Source organism: Hippopotamus amphibius, chromosome 9 (genome assembly GCF_030028045.1).
Source record: "Hippopotamus amphibius kiboko isolate mHipAmp2 chromosome 9, mHipAmp2.hap2, whole genome shotgun sequence".
In the NCBI taxonomy this organism is placed as follows: Eukaryota; Metazoa; Chordata; class Mammalia; order Artiodactyla; family Hippopotamidae; genus Hippopotamus; species Hippopotamus amphibius.
This window is the reverse complement of record NC_080194.1, coordinates 73,253,192-73,267,174: the sequence shown is the minus strand read 5'-3', so window position 1 is coordinate 73,267,174 and position 13,983 is coordinate 73,253,192. Positions and strand designations below refer to the sequence as shown.

At 44.4% G+C, this 13,983-nt stretch overlaps 1 protein-coding gene and 1 pseudogene across 1 annotated transcript in view; one reads left to right on the top strand and one right to left on the bottom strand.

Annotated features, from left to right (window-relative positions):
- Positions 1 to 13,983, top strand: part of MYO7A (myosin VIIA) — a 99,663-nt gene that overhangs the window by 67,407 nt on the left and 18,273 nt on the right. Inside the window, exon 32 of the mRNA XM_057748595.1 lies at positions 11,938 to 12,108. Coding sequence (XP_057604578.1) covers positions 11,938 to 12,108 — 171 coding nt within the window. The remainder of the gene's footprint in view (positions 1 to 11,937; positions 12,109 to 13,983) is intronic.
- LOC130860155 (ester hydrolase C11orf54 homolog) lies at positions 5,120 to 11,609 on the bottom strand (annotated as a pseudogene).

Sequence of the window (13,983 nt, the reverse complement as noted above, 5' to 3'; positions counted from 1 at the left end):
GCTTTTTGTTTCACTGATGTTTTCTATTGTTCTCTTCATCTCTATTTCATTTATTTCTGCTCTGATCTTTATGACTTCTTTCCTTCTACTAACTTTAGGTTTTGTTTGTTCTTCTTTCTCTAGTTGCTTTAGGTGTAAGGTTAGGTGTTTACTTGAGATTTTTCATTTCCTGTGGTAAGATTGTATTGCTTTAAACTTCCCTCTTAGAACTGCTTTTCCTGCATCCTGTAGGTTTTGGATTGCTGTGGTTTTGTTGTCATTTGTCTCTAGGTATTTTTTATTTTTTATCTTTTTGGCCATGCCACATGGCATGTGGGATCTTAGTTCCCCAACAAGAGATTGAACCCATGCTCCTTGCAGTAGAAGCATGGAAACTTAACCACTGGACCACCAGGGAAGTCCCTAGGTATTTTTTTAATTTCCAATTTGATTTCTTCAGTGATCCATTCATTGTTTAGTCTGCATGTGTTTGTGTTTCTTACAGTTTTTTTTTCCATAATTGATTTCTTTTTTAAAAAATAAATTTATTTTATTTTTGGCTGCATTGGGTCTTCATTGATCTGTGCAGGCTTTCTCTGGTTGCGGCAAGCAGGGTCTACTCTTTGTTGCAGTGCATGGGCTTCTCATTGCGGTGGCTTCTTTTGTTGTGGAGCACAGGCTTTAGGTGCACGGGCTGCAGTAGTTGTGGCACGTGGCTCAGTAGTTGTGGCTTGTGGGCTCTAGAGCACAGGCTCAGTAGTTGTGGTGCACTGGCTTAGTTGCTCCACAGCATGTGGGGTCTTCCCAGACCAGGGCTTGAACCTGCATCACCTGCATTGGCAGGCAGATTCTTAACCACTGCACCATCAGGGAAGTCCCCTTGTAATTATTTCTAAACTCATAAAATTTTGGTCGGAAAAGATGCTTGATATGATTTCAATTTTCTTAAATTTACAGAGGCTTGGTTTGTGGTCAAGATATGATCTATCCTGGAGAATGTTCCATGTGCACTTGAGAAGAAAGTGTATTCTTTCAGATGGAATGTCCTATAGAAATCAATTAAGTCTATCCAATCTAATGTGTCATTTAAGGCTTGTGTTTCCTTATTAATTTTCTGTCTGGATGATCTGTCCATTGGTGTAAGTGGGGGTGTTAAAGTCTCCCACTATTATGGTGTTACTGTTGATTTCCCCTTTTATGGCTGTTAGCATTTGCCTTATATATTGAGGTGCTCCTATGTTGGATACATATATATTTGCAATTGTTATATCTTCTTGGATTGATCCCTTAATCATTATGTAGTGTTTTTCCTTGTCTCTTGTAACAGTCTTTATTTTAAAGTCTGTTTTGTCTGATATGGGTGTTGCTATTCCAGCTTTCTTTTGATTTTCATTTGCATGGAATGTATTTTTCCATCCCCTCACTTTTAGTCTGTATGTGTCCCTAGGCCTGAAGTGGGTTTCTTGTAGATAGCATATATATGGGTCTTGTTTTTGTATCCATTCGGCCCGTCTAAGTCTTTTGGTTGGAGCATTTAATCCATTTATATTTAAAATAATTATATTTAAAGTAATTATTGCCATTTTCTTAATTGTTTTGGGTTTGTTTTTATAAGTCTTTTTTCTTTCCTTCCTCTTTTGTTCTCTTCTCTTGTGGTTTGACCATCTTTAGTGTTGTTTGGGTTGCTTTTTCTTTTATGTGTGTGTATCTACTTTAGTTTTTGGGTTTGTGTTTCTCATGAGGTTTTGATTTAGCAGTGTAATATGTATAAGGTTGTTTTAAGTTGCTGGTCTCTTTCCTACCTAGAGAAGTTCCTTTAGCATTTGTTGTAAAGCTGGTTTGGTGGTGCTGAATTCTCTTAGCTTTTGCTTGTCTGTAAAGCTTTTGAGTTCTCTGTTGAATCTGAATGAGAGCCTTGTTGGGTAGAATATTCTTGGTTGTAGGTTCTTCCCTTTCATCACTTGAAATACAAGTTGTGTTACTCCCTCTGGGTTACAGAGTTTCTGCTGAAAAATCAGCTGATAACCTTATGGGAATTCTCTTGTATGTTATTTGTTGTTTTTCCCTTGTTGCTTTTAACATTTTTCTTTGTCTTTAATTTTTGTCATTTTGATTAATATGTGTCTCAGTATGTTCCCCCTTGGGTTTACCCTGCACGGGATTATCTGTGCTTCCTGGACTTGATTTTCTCGTGCTTCCTTTTTCATGTTAGGGAAGTTTTCAGCTATAATATCTTCAGACATTTTCTCAGGACCTTTCTCTCTCTCTTCTCCTTCTAGGACCCCTATAATGTGAATGTTGGTGCGTTTAATGTTGTCCCAGAAGTCTCTGAGACTGTCCTCATTTCTTTTCATTCTTTTTTGTTTATTCTGTTCTGTGTCAGTGATTTCCACCACTCTGTCTTCCAGCTCATTTATTCATTCTTCTGTCTCATTTATTCTGCTATTGATTCCTTCTAGAGTATTTTTCATTTCAGTTATTATATTGTCCATCTCTGTTTGTTTGTTTTCTAAATCTTCTAGGTCCTTGTTAAACATTTCTTGTATCTTCTCTGTCCGTGCCTCCACTCTTTTTCTGAGAGTTTGGATCATCTTTACTGTCATTACTCTGAATTCTTTTTCAGGTAGATTGCATATATCCTCTTCATTTAGTTGTTCTTATGGTTTTTATCCTGTTCCTTTCTTTGCAGCATATTTCTCTGTCATCTCATTTTGTCTAACTTTCTGTGTTTGGGGTCTCCTTTCCATGGGTTGCAGGATCATAGTTCCTCTTGTTTCTGACGTCTGCTCCCTGGTGGATAAGGTTGGCCCAGGAACTCGTGTAGGCTTCTTGGTGGGATGAACTGGTGCCTGCCCTCTTGTGGGTGGAGCTGTGTCTTGTCCCTCTGATGGGCAGGGCTGTGTGGTTTTAGGTGGCTGTGAGCTCAGTACAACTTTAGGCAGCCTGTTGGGTGGGGCTGTGTTCTTATCTTGGTGGTGGTTTGGCTTGAGACTTTCCAGCTCTGGGGCCAGGTCTTGGTGCTGAACTGTTTACCTCTGGGAGATCTCACTCCAATCAATAGTCCCTGGGGCTTCTGCTACCAATGTCCTTTCCCTCACAGTGAGTGATAATCAACCTTCGCCTCCCCAGGAGACCCTCTAAGACCCCTAGGTAGGTGTAGTCCAAGTTCCTATCAGGTACTGCTTTGTGCTGGGTCCCAGTACATGTGAGACCTTGTGTGCACCCTCCAAGAGTGGAGTCTCTGTTTCCCCCAACTCTGTGGAGCTCCTGCACTCAAGCCCTGCTGGCCTTTGGGACTAAATGCTCTGGTTCTTCTGCTCAATGCCAGACTCTGACTGTCTTGGAGGGCTCATTTATGTGGAATGTCTATGTGTAGCCTGCATAAGTTTAATATTTTTTTCACGTGAGGGTTGTTTTTAGTATAGATGTCTGCCACCTCTTTCCTCAGTGTGTGCTGGCTGTTATCCCCTTTATAGGAGGCATGACTGATGTTGTGGTGACCAGAGCTTGTATTGGATATTGAGTAAGGCATCCCGTTTGCTTTGTGGTTGTCACTGCCCTGTCAGAGATGGGGTCTGCTCCCTAGTTGTTGGGGTAGAAGCCCCCAGATCTGTTTCTTAGCTGTGTTTCTGATCTTCTGTGTGAGGTAGGCAGGACTGGAGCGCTCTCATTGGAAAGGAAGCCTCTGAATATTCCTCCTTGAAGCTGTTCACCTGTGGGTATGCTCTGTTGTGTCACCTTTCACCTGTTGTGCAAGCTCTCAAATTACACTGTCACTGTCACTGCTCTCAGCCCCACCTTAAATGTGGGTATGCTGGCAGTTGGCCCTGGTGTTTCTCAGATGTTGTTTTCACCAGGCCACCAGCATAGATCTACTGAAGTCAGGTCCCAGGATTGCAGTAATCATGGATTTGGACCCTCTGTGGATGCTATGAGGACAGCTCTGACTTTAGCCTGGCCCAACCCCCATGTGTATGTGCCCACAAAGTCTACAGCTGCTAAAGCTAGGCCTGTCTTGGTTGCAGGAGCACTCGTTGTCCATTCAGATGTTCTGTAGGTGCTGAATTTACAAGGCCAGTCACGGGGGTCAATTCCCAGTCAGTTCCCAGTTTGCACAACTGTGAGGAGAGATTTCAGCTTTTCTTCCTTAGTTACATGTCCCCTGGGGCTCAGCTGTGGTTTCAGCCCCACCTCTGTGTGTGGACCACCCACAGGGGTCTGCTCCCAAGGCTGCCCTGGTGCACGTGAGTCCACCCCGGTGGCAACAAGTGCATGGGGGAGCCAGTGGTCACAGGTATAGGAGAGCCAGTCCTGGCAGGGACCCTTCCTAGTGCCTGGCTGCTGGCACAAGAGAGCCAGCCCCAGTGGGGGCCCTTCTTAGTGCCCAGGGAGGCAGGGGCCAGTGCATGGGAAGAGAGGCTGCAATAGCAGCTCCACCCTTTACATGTCACTTAACTATGGCTATTTGCTTCTATGGCAATTCGAGTTTCCACCACAAGCATTCCTGGTTGCAGATTTCCTCACTCCCACCCCCTCAGGCTGTCTCCTCACAGCCAACAACAGTCCTTTCCCTGGGTCTGCTCCAAAACCCATGTTCCAGCCCCCGTGCACACCAATAGATGCCTGTCTCAGGCAGGGGTGCACAGGACTGTGTCATGGACCGTCTGTGTACATCTCACTCTGTCCTGCCTGCCGCAGACTGGTTGCTGCCCTCTCTCCCAATAGCCCCTGAAGCTCCCCTTCTGTCCCAACTGATCTCCCTGCCTGTGAGGAGGTTTCCCCAGATGCGGAAACCTCTCCTCTCCTTCAGCTCCGCACCCAGGAGTGCCGTTCCCATCCTGCTTCCTCTTCTTTTCTTTTTCCCTTCTTTCTTTCTTTCTTCCTACCTGGTTACTTAGGGATCTTTCTTGTTCTTTTAGATGTCCTAGCTCCTTTGCTAGTGTTCAGCTGGTGCTCTGTGGGAACCGTTCCATTTGTAGATGTATTCTTTGCATTTGTGGGAAGAGATGAATTCCATGTCCTCCTACTCCTCTGCCATCTTGCTGACCCCTTTGGATTTTATATTCATATCCATTAATGAGTTAATCAATCAATTAAACTTAGTTAATTATTTCTTTTTTCTAAGTGAGTATTAGTTGATTTACTCTTGCCCAAATGAATGTGTCTCTTTTGGTTGGTCAAAGAGAAACTCTGCAGGTAAGAAGTATCCAAGATATTCCACTATATCTGGAGTGGTGTCATAATGGTAGTGTCCACCTTCTCAATGATGACTGAAACAATGAGCGTGCTCCAACCACAAATCAAACCCTGGGTCTCCCGAGACAAAAACCGCAGACAAACCCAGGGAGCCTTCATCTCATAAAAATACAACCATTTATTCACATCTTCATCAGAGTTCAGTGGGCAGGAAGAAAATTCTGTGGGCATAATGTGTCTTCACTTTTCTCTTCTGAATTATGAAAGTACCTCCCATTCCTACAGGCTTATCTCCATAATGTTTTTTTCAAGAGTCTGTCTCATACAGAAGTTAAGTTTTCCAGTTCTTCTTTTGGCTTTCACCTCAATGACCTTTCCAGGTTGGACCTCACTGGCAAAAAGATTAGCCAGGAATGCACACCCCAAATCATGATATTTCTCACTGTATTTTTCTAGTAGGCACCCTCCATCTTCAGGGTTAACATGAGCAAAGTAACTTTAATTCACAGGAGGTTTGTGTTCACTTTCTCTTTGAACAGCTGGCATAAACTCGGTTGAATCCAAGAGTCTGAAATGGGCCTGCTCCTGCTCCAAGAATAAAAGCTCTGGAAACTGGATTTCTTTTGCAATCTTATTTAGATCATAAACTTTTTTTTTTATTATTTACAAGAGGCAATACATAAGGCATACCTCCTATTTCTGCAATTCTAGTTTTCCCACAGATGCCTTTTATAGGAAAGGTAAATGGCTCCTTAGTCAAATCAGGGCACTCAACTACAGAGACCTGGACATCAGCAAAGTTATCCTTTAGCACCTTCTGCAGAACTCCAACAATCTCCATTAGGCTTGGCACATGAAAAGAATACTCAGCACAAGCTATCTTCTTTCTTCCTTATGTGCAAATGAAACAAGAAGGAAGGGGGCAGGGCGCAACCTTTAAAAGAATGGTGGTTTTTATTCTTCAATTTGGTAATGTGTGTCACACTGATTGACTTGTGGATATTGAAAATATCCTTGCATCCCCGGGATAAATTCCATTTGATCGTGGTGTATGATCCTTTTAATATTGCATTCACATTGCTAGTATTTTGTTGAGGATTTCTGCATCTATGTTCATCAGTGATATTGGACTTTTTGTGTAGTATTTTTTGAACAGTTTCAGAAGGATAGGTGTTAACTCTTCTCTAAATGTTTGATGAATTTGCTGTGAAGCCATCTGGTCCTGGATTTTAGTTTGTTGGGAGTTTTCAGTTTCAGTTTCAGTTTCAGTACCTGGTCTGTTCATATTTTCTGTTTCTTTCTGATTCAGTTTTGGGAGACTGTAGTTTTGTAAGAATTTGTCCGTTTCCTCTAAGTTGTCCATTTTATTGACATATAGTTGCTTGTAGTCTCTTATGATCCTTAGTATTTCTGTGGTGTCGTTGTAACTTCTTTTTCATTTCTAATTGTATTGAGTCCTCTCCCTTTTTTCCTTGATGAGTCTGGTTAAAGGTTTATCAATTTTGTTTACTTTATTGAAGAACCATCTTTTTGCTTTATCGATCTTTTCTATTGTTTTCTTTGTCTCTATTTCATTTATTTCTGCTCTATATGATTTCTTTCCTTCTGCTAACTTTAGGTTTTGTTTGTTCTTACTCTAGTTGGTTTTGGTGTAATTTTAGGTTGTTTATTTGAGATTTTTCTTGTTTCCTGAGGTAAGATTGTATTGCTTTATTTTTTTTATTTTTATTTTTTGGCTGTGTTGGGTCTTTGTTGCTGTGTGCCCGCCTTCTCTAGTTGCAGCAAGTGGAGGCTACTCTTCATTGCAGTGCACAGGCTTCTCACTGCGGTGGCTTCTCTTGTTGTGGAGCATGGACTCTAGGCATGCGGACTTCAGTAGTTGTGTGTGGGCTCAGTAGTTGTGGCTTGTGGGCTCTAGAGCACAGTTTCAGTAGTTGTGGCACATGGGCTTAGTTGCTCATGAGGCATGTAGGGTCTTCCCGGATCAGGGCTTGAACCTGTGTCCCCTGCATTGGCAGGTGGATTCTTAACCACTGCGCCACCAGGGAAGTCCAGTATTGCTTTAAACTTCCCTCTTAGAACAGTTTTTGCTGCATCCCATAAGTTTTAGATCATCATGTTTTCATTTTCATTCGTTTCTAGGAATTGTTTGATTTCTTTTTTGATTTCTTCAGTGATCCATTGGTTGTTCAGTAGCATATTGTTTAGCCTCCACGTGTTTGTGTTTTTCACAGTTTTTTTTTTTCTTGTAGTTGATTTCTAATCTCATAGCATTGTGGTCGGAAAGTATGCTTGATATGATTTCAGTTTTCTTAAATTCATTGAGGCTTCTTTTACAGCACAGCATGTGATCTATCCTGGAGAATGTTCCATGTGCACTTGAGATGAATGTGTATTCTGTTGCTTTCAGATGGAATGCTCTATAAATATCAATTAAGTTCATCTAGTCTAGTGTATCATTTCAGGCTTCTGTTTCCTTATTGATTTTCTGTCTGGATGATCTGTCTATTGATTTAAATGAGGGGTTAAAGTCCCCCACTATTATTGTTTTACTGTCGATTTCTCCTCATATGGCTGTTAGCCTTTGCCTTATATATTGAGGTGCTCCTATGTTGGGCGCATAGATATTTACAATTGTTATATCTTCTTCTTGGATTGATCCCTTGATCATTGTGTAGTGTCCACCTTTGTCTCTTATAACAGTCTTTATTTTAAAGTCTATTTTGTCTGATATGAGTGTTGCTACTTCAGCTTTCTTTTGATTTCCATTTGCATGGAATATCTTTTTCCATCCCCTCACTTTCAGACTGTATGTGTCCCTAGGTCTGAAGTGGGTTTCTTGTAGACAGCATATATATAGGTCTTGTTTTCATATCCATTCAGCTAGTGTATGTCTTTTGGTTAGAGCATTTGATTCATTTGCATTTAAGGTAATTACTGATATGTGTGTTCTTATTGCCAATTTGTTAATTGTTTTGGGATTGTTCTCATAGTTCTTTCTTCTTCTCTTCCTCTTTTTCTTCTTCTCTTTTGATTTGATGACTATTTTTAGCATTGTGTTTGGATTCCTTTTTCTTTTTTTGTGTGTATATCTATTGTAGATTTTTTGTTTGTGGTTACCATGCAGTTTTGATATAGCTGTCTATATATATACAAGATTGTTTTAAGTTGCTCGTTTTTTAATTTTTTAAAAAGATTTATATATTTTATACTTTTGGCTGTGTTGAGTCTTCATTGCTGTGTGCAGGCTTTCTCTAGTTGCAGTGAGTGTGGGCTACTCTTCATTGTAGTGCATGGGCTTCTTATTGCCATGGCTTCTCTTGTTGTGGAGCACGGGCTCTAGGCACATGGGCTTCAGTTTGTGGCACATGGACTCAGTAGTTGTGGCTCAAGGGCTCCAGAGTGCAGGCTTAGTAGTTGTGGCAGATGGGCTTAGTTGCTGCACAGCATGTGGGATCTTCCCAGACCAAGGCTCTAACCTGTGTACCCTGCATTGGCAGGAGGATTCTTTTTTTTTTAAGAACTTTTATTGAGATACAATTGACATACAATAAACTGCATATATTTAAAGTATATGCCCCCCCCCCCCCCACTTTCCCCACTTGGTGTCCATATGTTTGTTCTCTACATCTGTGTCTATTTCTGGCAGGCGGATTCTTAACCACTGTGCCACTAGGGAAGTCCACTGGTCTTTTAATTTCAAATGTGTTTCCAATATCCTGCATTTGTACCCTCTTCTTCTCACAGTTGCTGGCTTTGATATCATATTTGTGTATAGATGATTTCCTATCTTTACTCTATGTTTGCCTTTATTGGTGAGCTTTCCCATTCATAGTTTTCTTGCTTATAGTTGTGGGATTTTCTTTTCTGCCTAGAGAAGTGCCTTTAGCATTTGTTGTAAAGCTGGTTTGGTGCTGAACTGTCTTAGCTTTTGCTTGTCTGTAAAGCTTTCAATTTCTCAATCAAATCTAAATGAGAGCCTTGGTGGGTAGAGTGTTCTTGGTTGTAGGTTTTTCCCTTTCATCACTTTAAATATACTGTGCCACTCCCTTCTGGTCTAGAGTTTGTGCTGAAAACTCAGCTGATAATGTTATGGGGGTTTCCTTGTATGCTGTTTGTTGTTTTTCCCTTGCTGCTTTTAATATTTTCCCTTTGTCTTCAATTTTTTGTCAGTTTGATTAATATGTATCTCAGTGTGTTCCTCCTTGGGTTTATCCTGTATGGGACTCTCTGCACTTCCTGGATTGGGCGATTGTTTCCTTTCCCATGTTAGGGAAGTTTTCAGCTATTATCTCTTCAAATATTTTCTCAGGACCTTTCTCTCTCTTCTCTTTCTATGACCCCTGTAATGTGAATGTTGGTGCATTTAATGTTGTCCCAGAGGGCTCTTAAACTGTCCTCATTTCATTTCACTTCATTCTTTTTTCTTTATTCTGTTCCATGGCAGTGATTTCCACTATTCTGTCTTTCAGGTCACTTATCCTTTCTTCTGCCTCATTTATTCTGCTGTTGATTCCTTCTAGGGTATTTTTCATTTCAGTTATTGTATTGTTCATCTCTATTTGTTTGTTCTGTAGTTCTTCTAGGTCTTTGTTAAACATTTCTTTTATCTTCTTAATCTTTGCCTCCTTTGATTTTTTGAGATCTTGGGTCATCTTTACCATCATTACTCTGAATTCTTTTTCAGGTGGATTGCCTATCTCCACTTCACTTAGTTGTTCTTCTGGGGTTTTATTTTGTTTCTTCATCTGGAACATATTCCTCTGCTGTCTCATTTTGTCTAACTTTCTGTATTTATGGTTCCACAGGCTGCAGAATTTTAGTTCCTCTTGCTTCTGGTGTCTGCCCCCTGTCGGATCCATGAGGCTGGTCTAAGAGGCTCATGCAGGCTTCCTGGTGGGAGGGACTGGTGCCTACCCACTGATGGGTGGAGCTGAGTCTCATCCCTCTGATGGGCAGGGCCATGTCCAGGGGTGTGTTTAGAGGTGGCTGTGGGCTCAGGAAGACTTTAAAGATCCTGTCTGCTGATGAGTGGAGCTGTATTCCTGCCTTTTGGTTGTTTGGCCTGAGGTGTCCCAGCATTGGAGCCTTTGGGCTGTTGGGTGGGCTAGATCTTAGCATCAAAATCATGGCCTCCAGGACAGCTCATGCCAATGAGTACCCTGTACCTCCACCAAAAGTGTCCTTGTCCCCACAGAGAGTCACTGCTGCCCCCCAGCTCCCCAGGAGACCCTCTAAGACCTGCAGGTAGGTCTGGTCCAGGCTTCTATGGAGCCCTGGGTCCCAGTGCACATGAAAAATTCTGTGTGCCCTCCAAGACTGCAGTCTCTCTCTCCCCAAGTTCTGCAGAGTTCCTGTGATCAAGCCCAGCTGGCCTTCAAAGCCAAGTGCTCCAGGGGCTCCTCCTCCCATTGACAGACCCCCAGACTGGGGAGCCTGATGTGGGGCTCAGAACTCTCACTCCTTTGGCAGAACTTCTGCCATATAGTTATTTTCCTGTTTGTGGGCTGCCTACCTGCAGGGTATGGGATTTGATTGTATTGCAGATGCACCCCTCCTACTGTCTTGTTGTGGCTTCCTCTTTGTCTTTGGAAGCAGAATACCTTTTTTGTTAGGTTCCAGCCCCTTTTTTGTCGATGGTTATTCAGCAGTTTGTTGTGATTTTGGTGTTTTTAGAGAGGAAGTGAGCTGAGGTCCTTCTACTTCACCATCTTGTCTGTGAATCTTGCTGTATTGTTTTGAGTTAGTCTAGGAACTCTGCTCTAAAGGAGTAAGAGATCCACTTGTTTAGACCAGAGTTTGCAAACATGTATCCTTTTATCTCCTGAGGACAGGATTGATGTGCTCACTTTGTTTTTGATGGTGATGATGGTTTTCATGACCCTTATGGCTCTGTTAGTTATTATAATGGAGGAATGAGGATGGAGATGATGGAAATGAGGGATGATGGTGGAGGTAGTGATGATGTAGGTGGTGGTGAGGATAGTGATGATGATGATGGTGTTGCTGATGGTGGTGGTGGTGGTGGTGGTGGTGGTGGTGGTGGTAATAATCGTGGTTTGGTGTTGGTGAGCTGGATATTCAAGCAGAATGTATTGGTACAGCCATATCAGTTGCTAAATTTCCAAGATACTTTGAACTAGTTGGAAAACATCTACTGCTTTCAAGGTTCCCAAGAGCCTTTCTCTACTGCCCCTGCTGCCAGAGCCCTGGGGAGCCCCAGGCAGGCATCACTGAGGCTGCTGTGCACCAGCCTCAGGCAGAAAAGGGACAAATGCTCAGTGCCCATCTGGCTCTCAGCAACCTCTGCATTATAGCCCACTGGTTGTTCAGTATTTTGAGCATCCCCAGGAGATGTAGTGATGGTGATGGAGGTAGTCATGGTGATGAATCCCCCTCCTCTGACAGTCTCCAGCGGTACCCAGGCCCCCCATTCTCTAGGGCAGGCCCTTCTCATCAGGCTGAGGATGCAGTGGCTGGCCCATTACCAATGGGCTGGCTGGTCCCTCTGGGTCAGTTGGTGTGCCCCTGGGCAGAGTCTAGCTCTGTGCTGGTGCTGAAGAGAACCAGGAGCAGGTGAGTGTGGCCCTGCCCTTGGGGTACTCATTGTTCCACCAAGCAGACAGAAGCTCTCGGTGAGTTAGGGAGAGCACAGGGTCCCAAAGGCCAGGGTCTGAAAGCTACAGAATGCAGGGCCTGGAGGCTTTGGTGGCCCGAAATGGCTTCCCAGAGTGTGTGTGAATGAGATCTCCCCCCTCCCAGGAGGATGACCTGGCCGAGCTGGCCTCCCAGCAGTACTTTGTGGACTACGGCTCCGAGATGATCCTGGAGCGCCTCCTGAACCTTGTGCCCACCTACATCCCCGACCGCGAGATCACACCCCTGAGGACACTGGAGAAGTGGGCCCAGCTGGCCATTGCTGCCCACAAGAAGGTCAGAGGGCTGGGGTTTTGAAGAAGGGGCTTTCTGGTGACCTGGCTGAGGGGTGTCACAGCCAGGTATCACATTCTGACCTGAGAAATCACCGGGGTCACAGCTCTTACCTGAAGTCTTTCTGTCCAAGAGGCTGGGAGGACAGGACAGCACCCTTGACCTCCTGGTCCCCAGAAGCCTTTTTCCACCGTGGATATTGGTTCACGCGTGCTTTCTGCCCTCTACTCTGGGATGGGTTCCAGGGACACAGAGATGGATCAAATCCAACCCTGTGGCCTCATGAGGGAAAGCATGGGTCCACGGTTACTGAGGGTCCCATCTCCTGGCCTCCCGCTAGCACTTATTAGCGCTACAGCTCAGGAGGGTTGGTGCACACTGGAGGAACTTCTAGGAAGTATACCTCCTTTCTTCCTGAAAGAGCTCTGGCCCAACTTCCCGCCTGGGGAATCTGAGGTACAGGGCCCCTCTGCCTCTTGTTTGAGGCCCCAGGCCCATAACCAGGCCTGAGTAGACCTGTTCCAAGTAGAGCAGGGGTGGCCTGGTGAGGGTGGGGGACGCTGGCTGCTGGAGGATACCCATGGGGCTCCCCATCTCCAGGCCCTGGTTGTATAAGAGCAGAATCCTCTCTGCACACAAGTTGCCAAGGGCTCCAAGATCAGTGTGTCTCATCCCCTACACCACGCAGCCTCTTCCCTAACCCAGGAGCCCCAAGTGTCTCCCCTTGAGCTCTTTGCTTTCCCTGGTGAGCTGCCCACAAGTCTCCACCCGTACCCGAACGTTCCCTGTACTCCCTCTGCTTCTAGGCCTTGCTCACCCCCGAGGACCTCCCTGTCCTCAGCCCTCCAGAAAGGACATGTTCTCCCTCCCCCACTCTGTATCTCTGTCGCTGGCAATCTCATATCCCTCACCCCTCCACCTGGTCACCTGCTGAAGCGCATCCATTCCACCTCCCAACAGCTCCAGCCTCCATCCCCACCTCTGCTCCTCTGCCTTTCCTGGGTCCTCGGTGTCCACTGCCAAGGTGCACGTGGCATGTTCTGGGTTGGGTGCCATTGTTCATGAATTCCTTTTGTTTTGAGTGCTTGCCGTGTGCTGAGCACTGCACCAGGCCCTGGAGACACAGCTGTGAGCAGAACAGATGTGTGCCCTCTGCCCTCTCAGAACGCATGACTGAGCTTGTGGGTCTCCCTGCTGGACTGCAGTGCCCTGGCCTGTGCATCCCAGAGCCCTGGCCAGGCCTTTCGTGGAGTGGACAGGAGTAAATTAGCATGATTATTAGGGTCAGAGGGATTAAAAACATTTTATTTTGAAGTAATTTCAAGGTTACAAAAAAGTTGCAAGTTAAGAAAGCTAAGGTCTGCTGTGTAGAGTATACACTTCACCTAGACTCACCAGTTGTTAACATTGTCCCACATTTGCTTGTATTTTTTCTGCACACATACATGTTGTTATTTTTTTCTGAGCCATTTGAGATTAGGTTGGAGACACCGAGCCCCTTATCCTTGAATATTCACAGCTTCTGGGATGGCACTGCTTCCGGGCCCTCTTAGTGCAGGGAAATGTGGCAGCACAGGTGCTGGCACGCACGTGTCTTTATCTATGTTTGTGTTCATAGATGATAAAAACCACCAGTTCATTCTGATCCCTCCAATTCTACTCCAATACCACCGAGCTCTTATTAAAGTTCAGCAGGGTATTTTTAGATAGTAAAACGTCGGTACTTTAACTTCTTGCCAGGAGCGTTGCCTTATCCCGCAGCTGCTTGCCCCCTCCAGGCTCCACCGCTTCTCTGCCCTGCGATCTTCCTACTCCCCGGTTCACCTGTCAGCTTCCACTAAAAGCCCAGTCTCACGCAGGCGGTTCTGTGTGACCTGC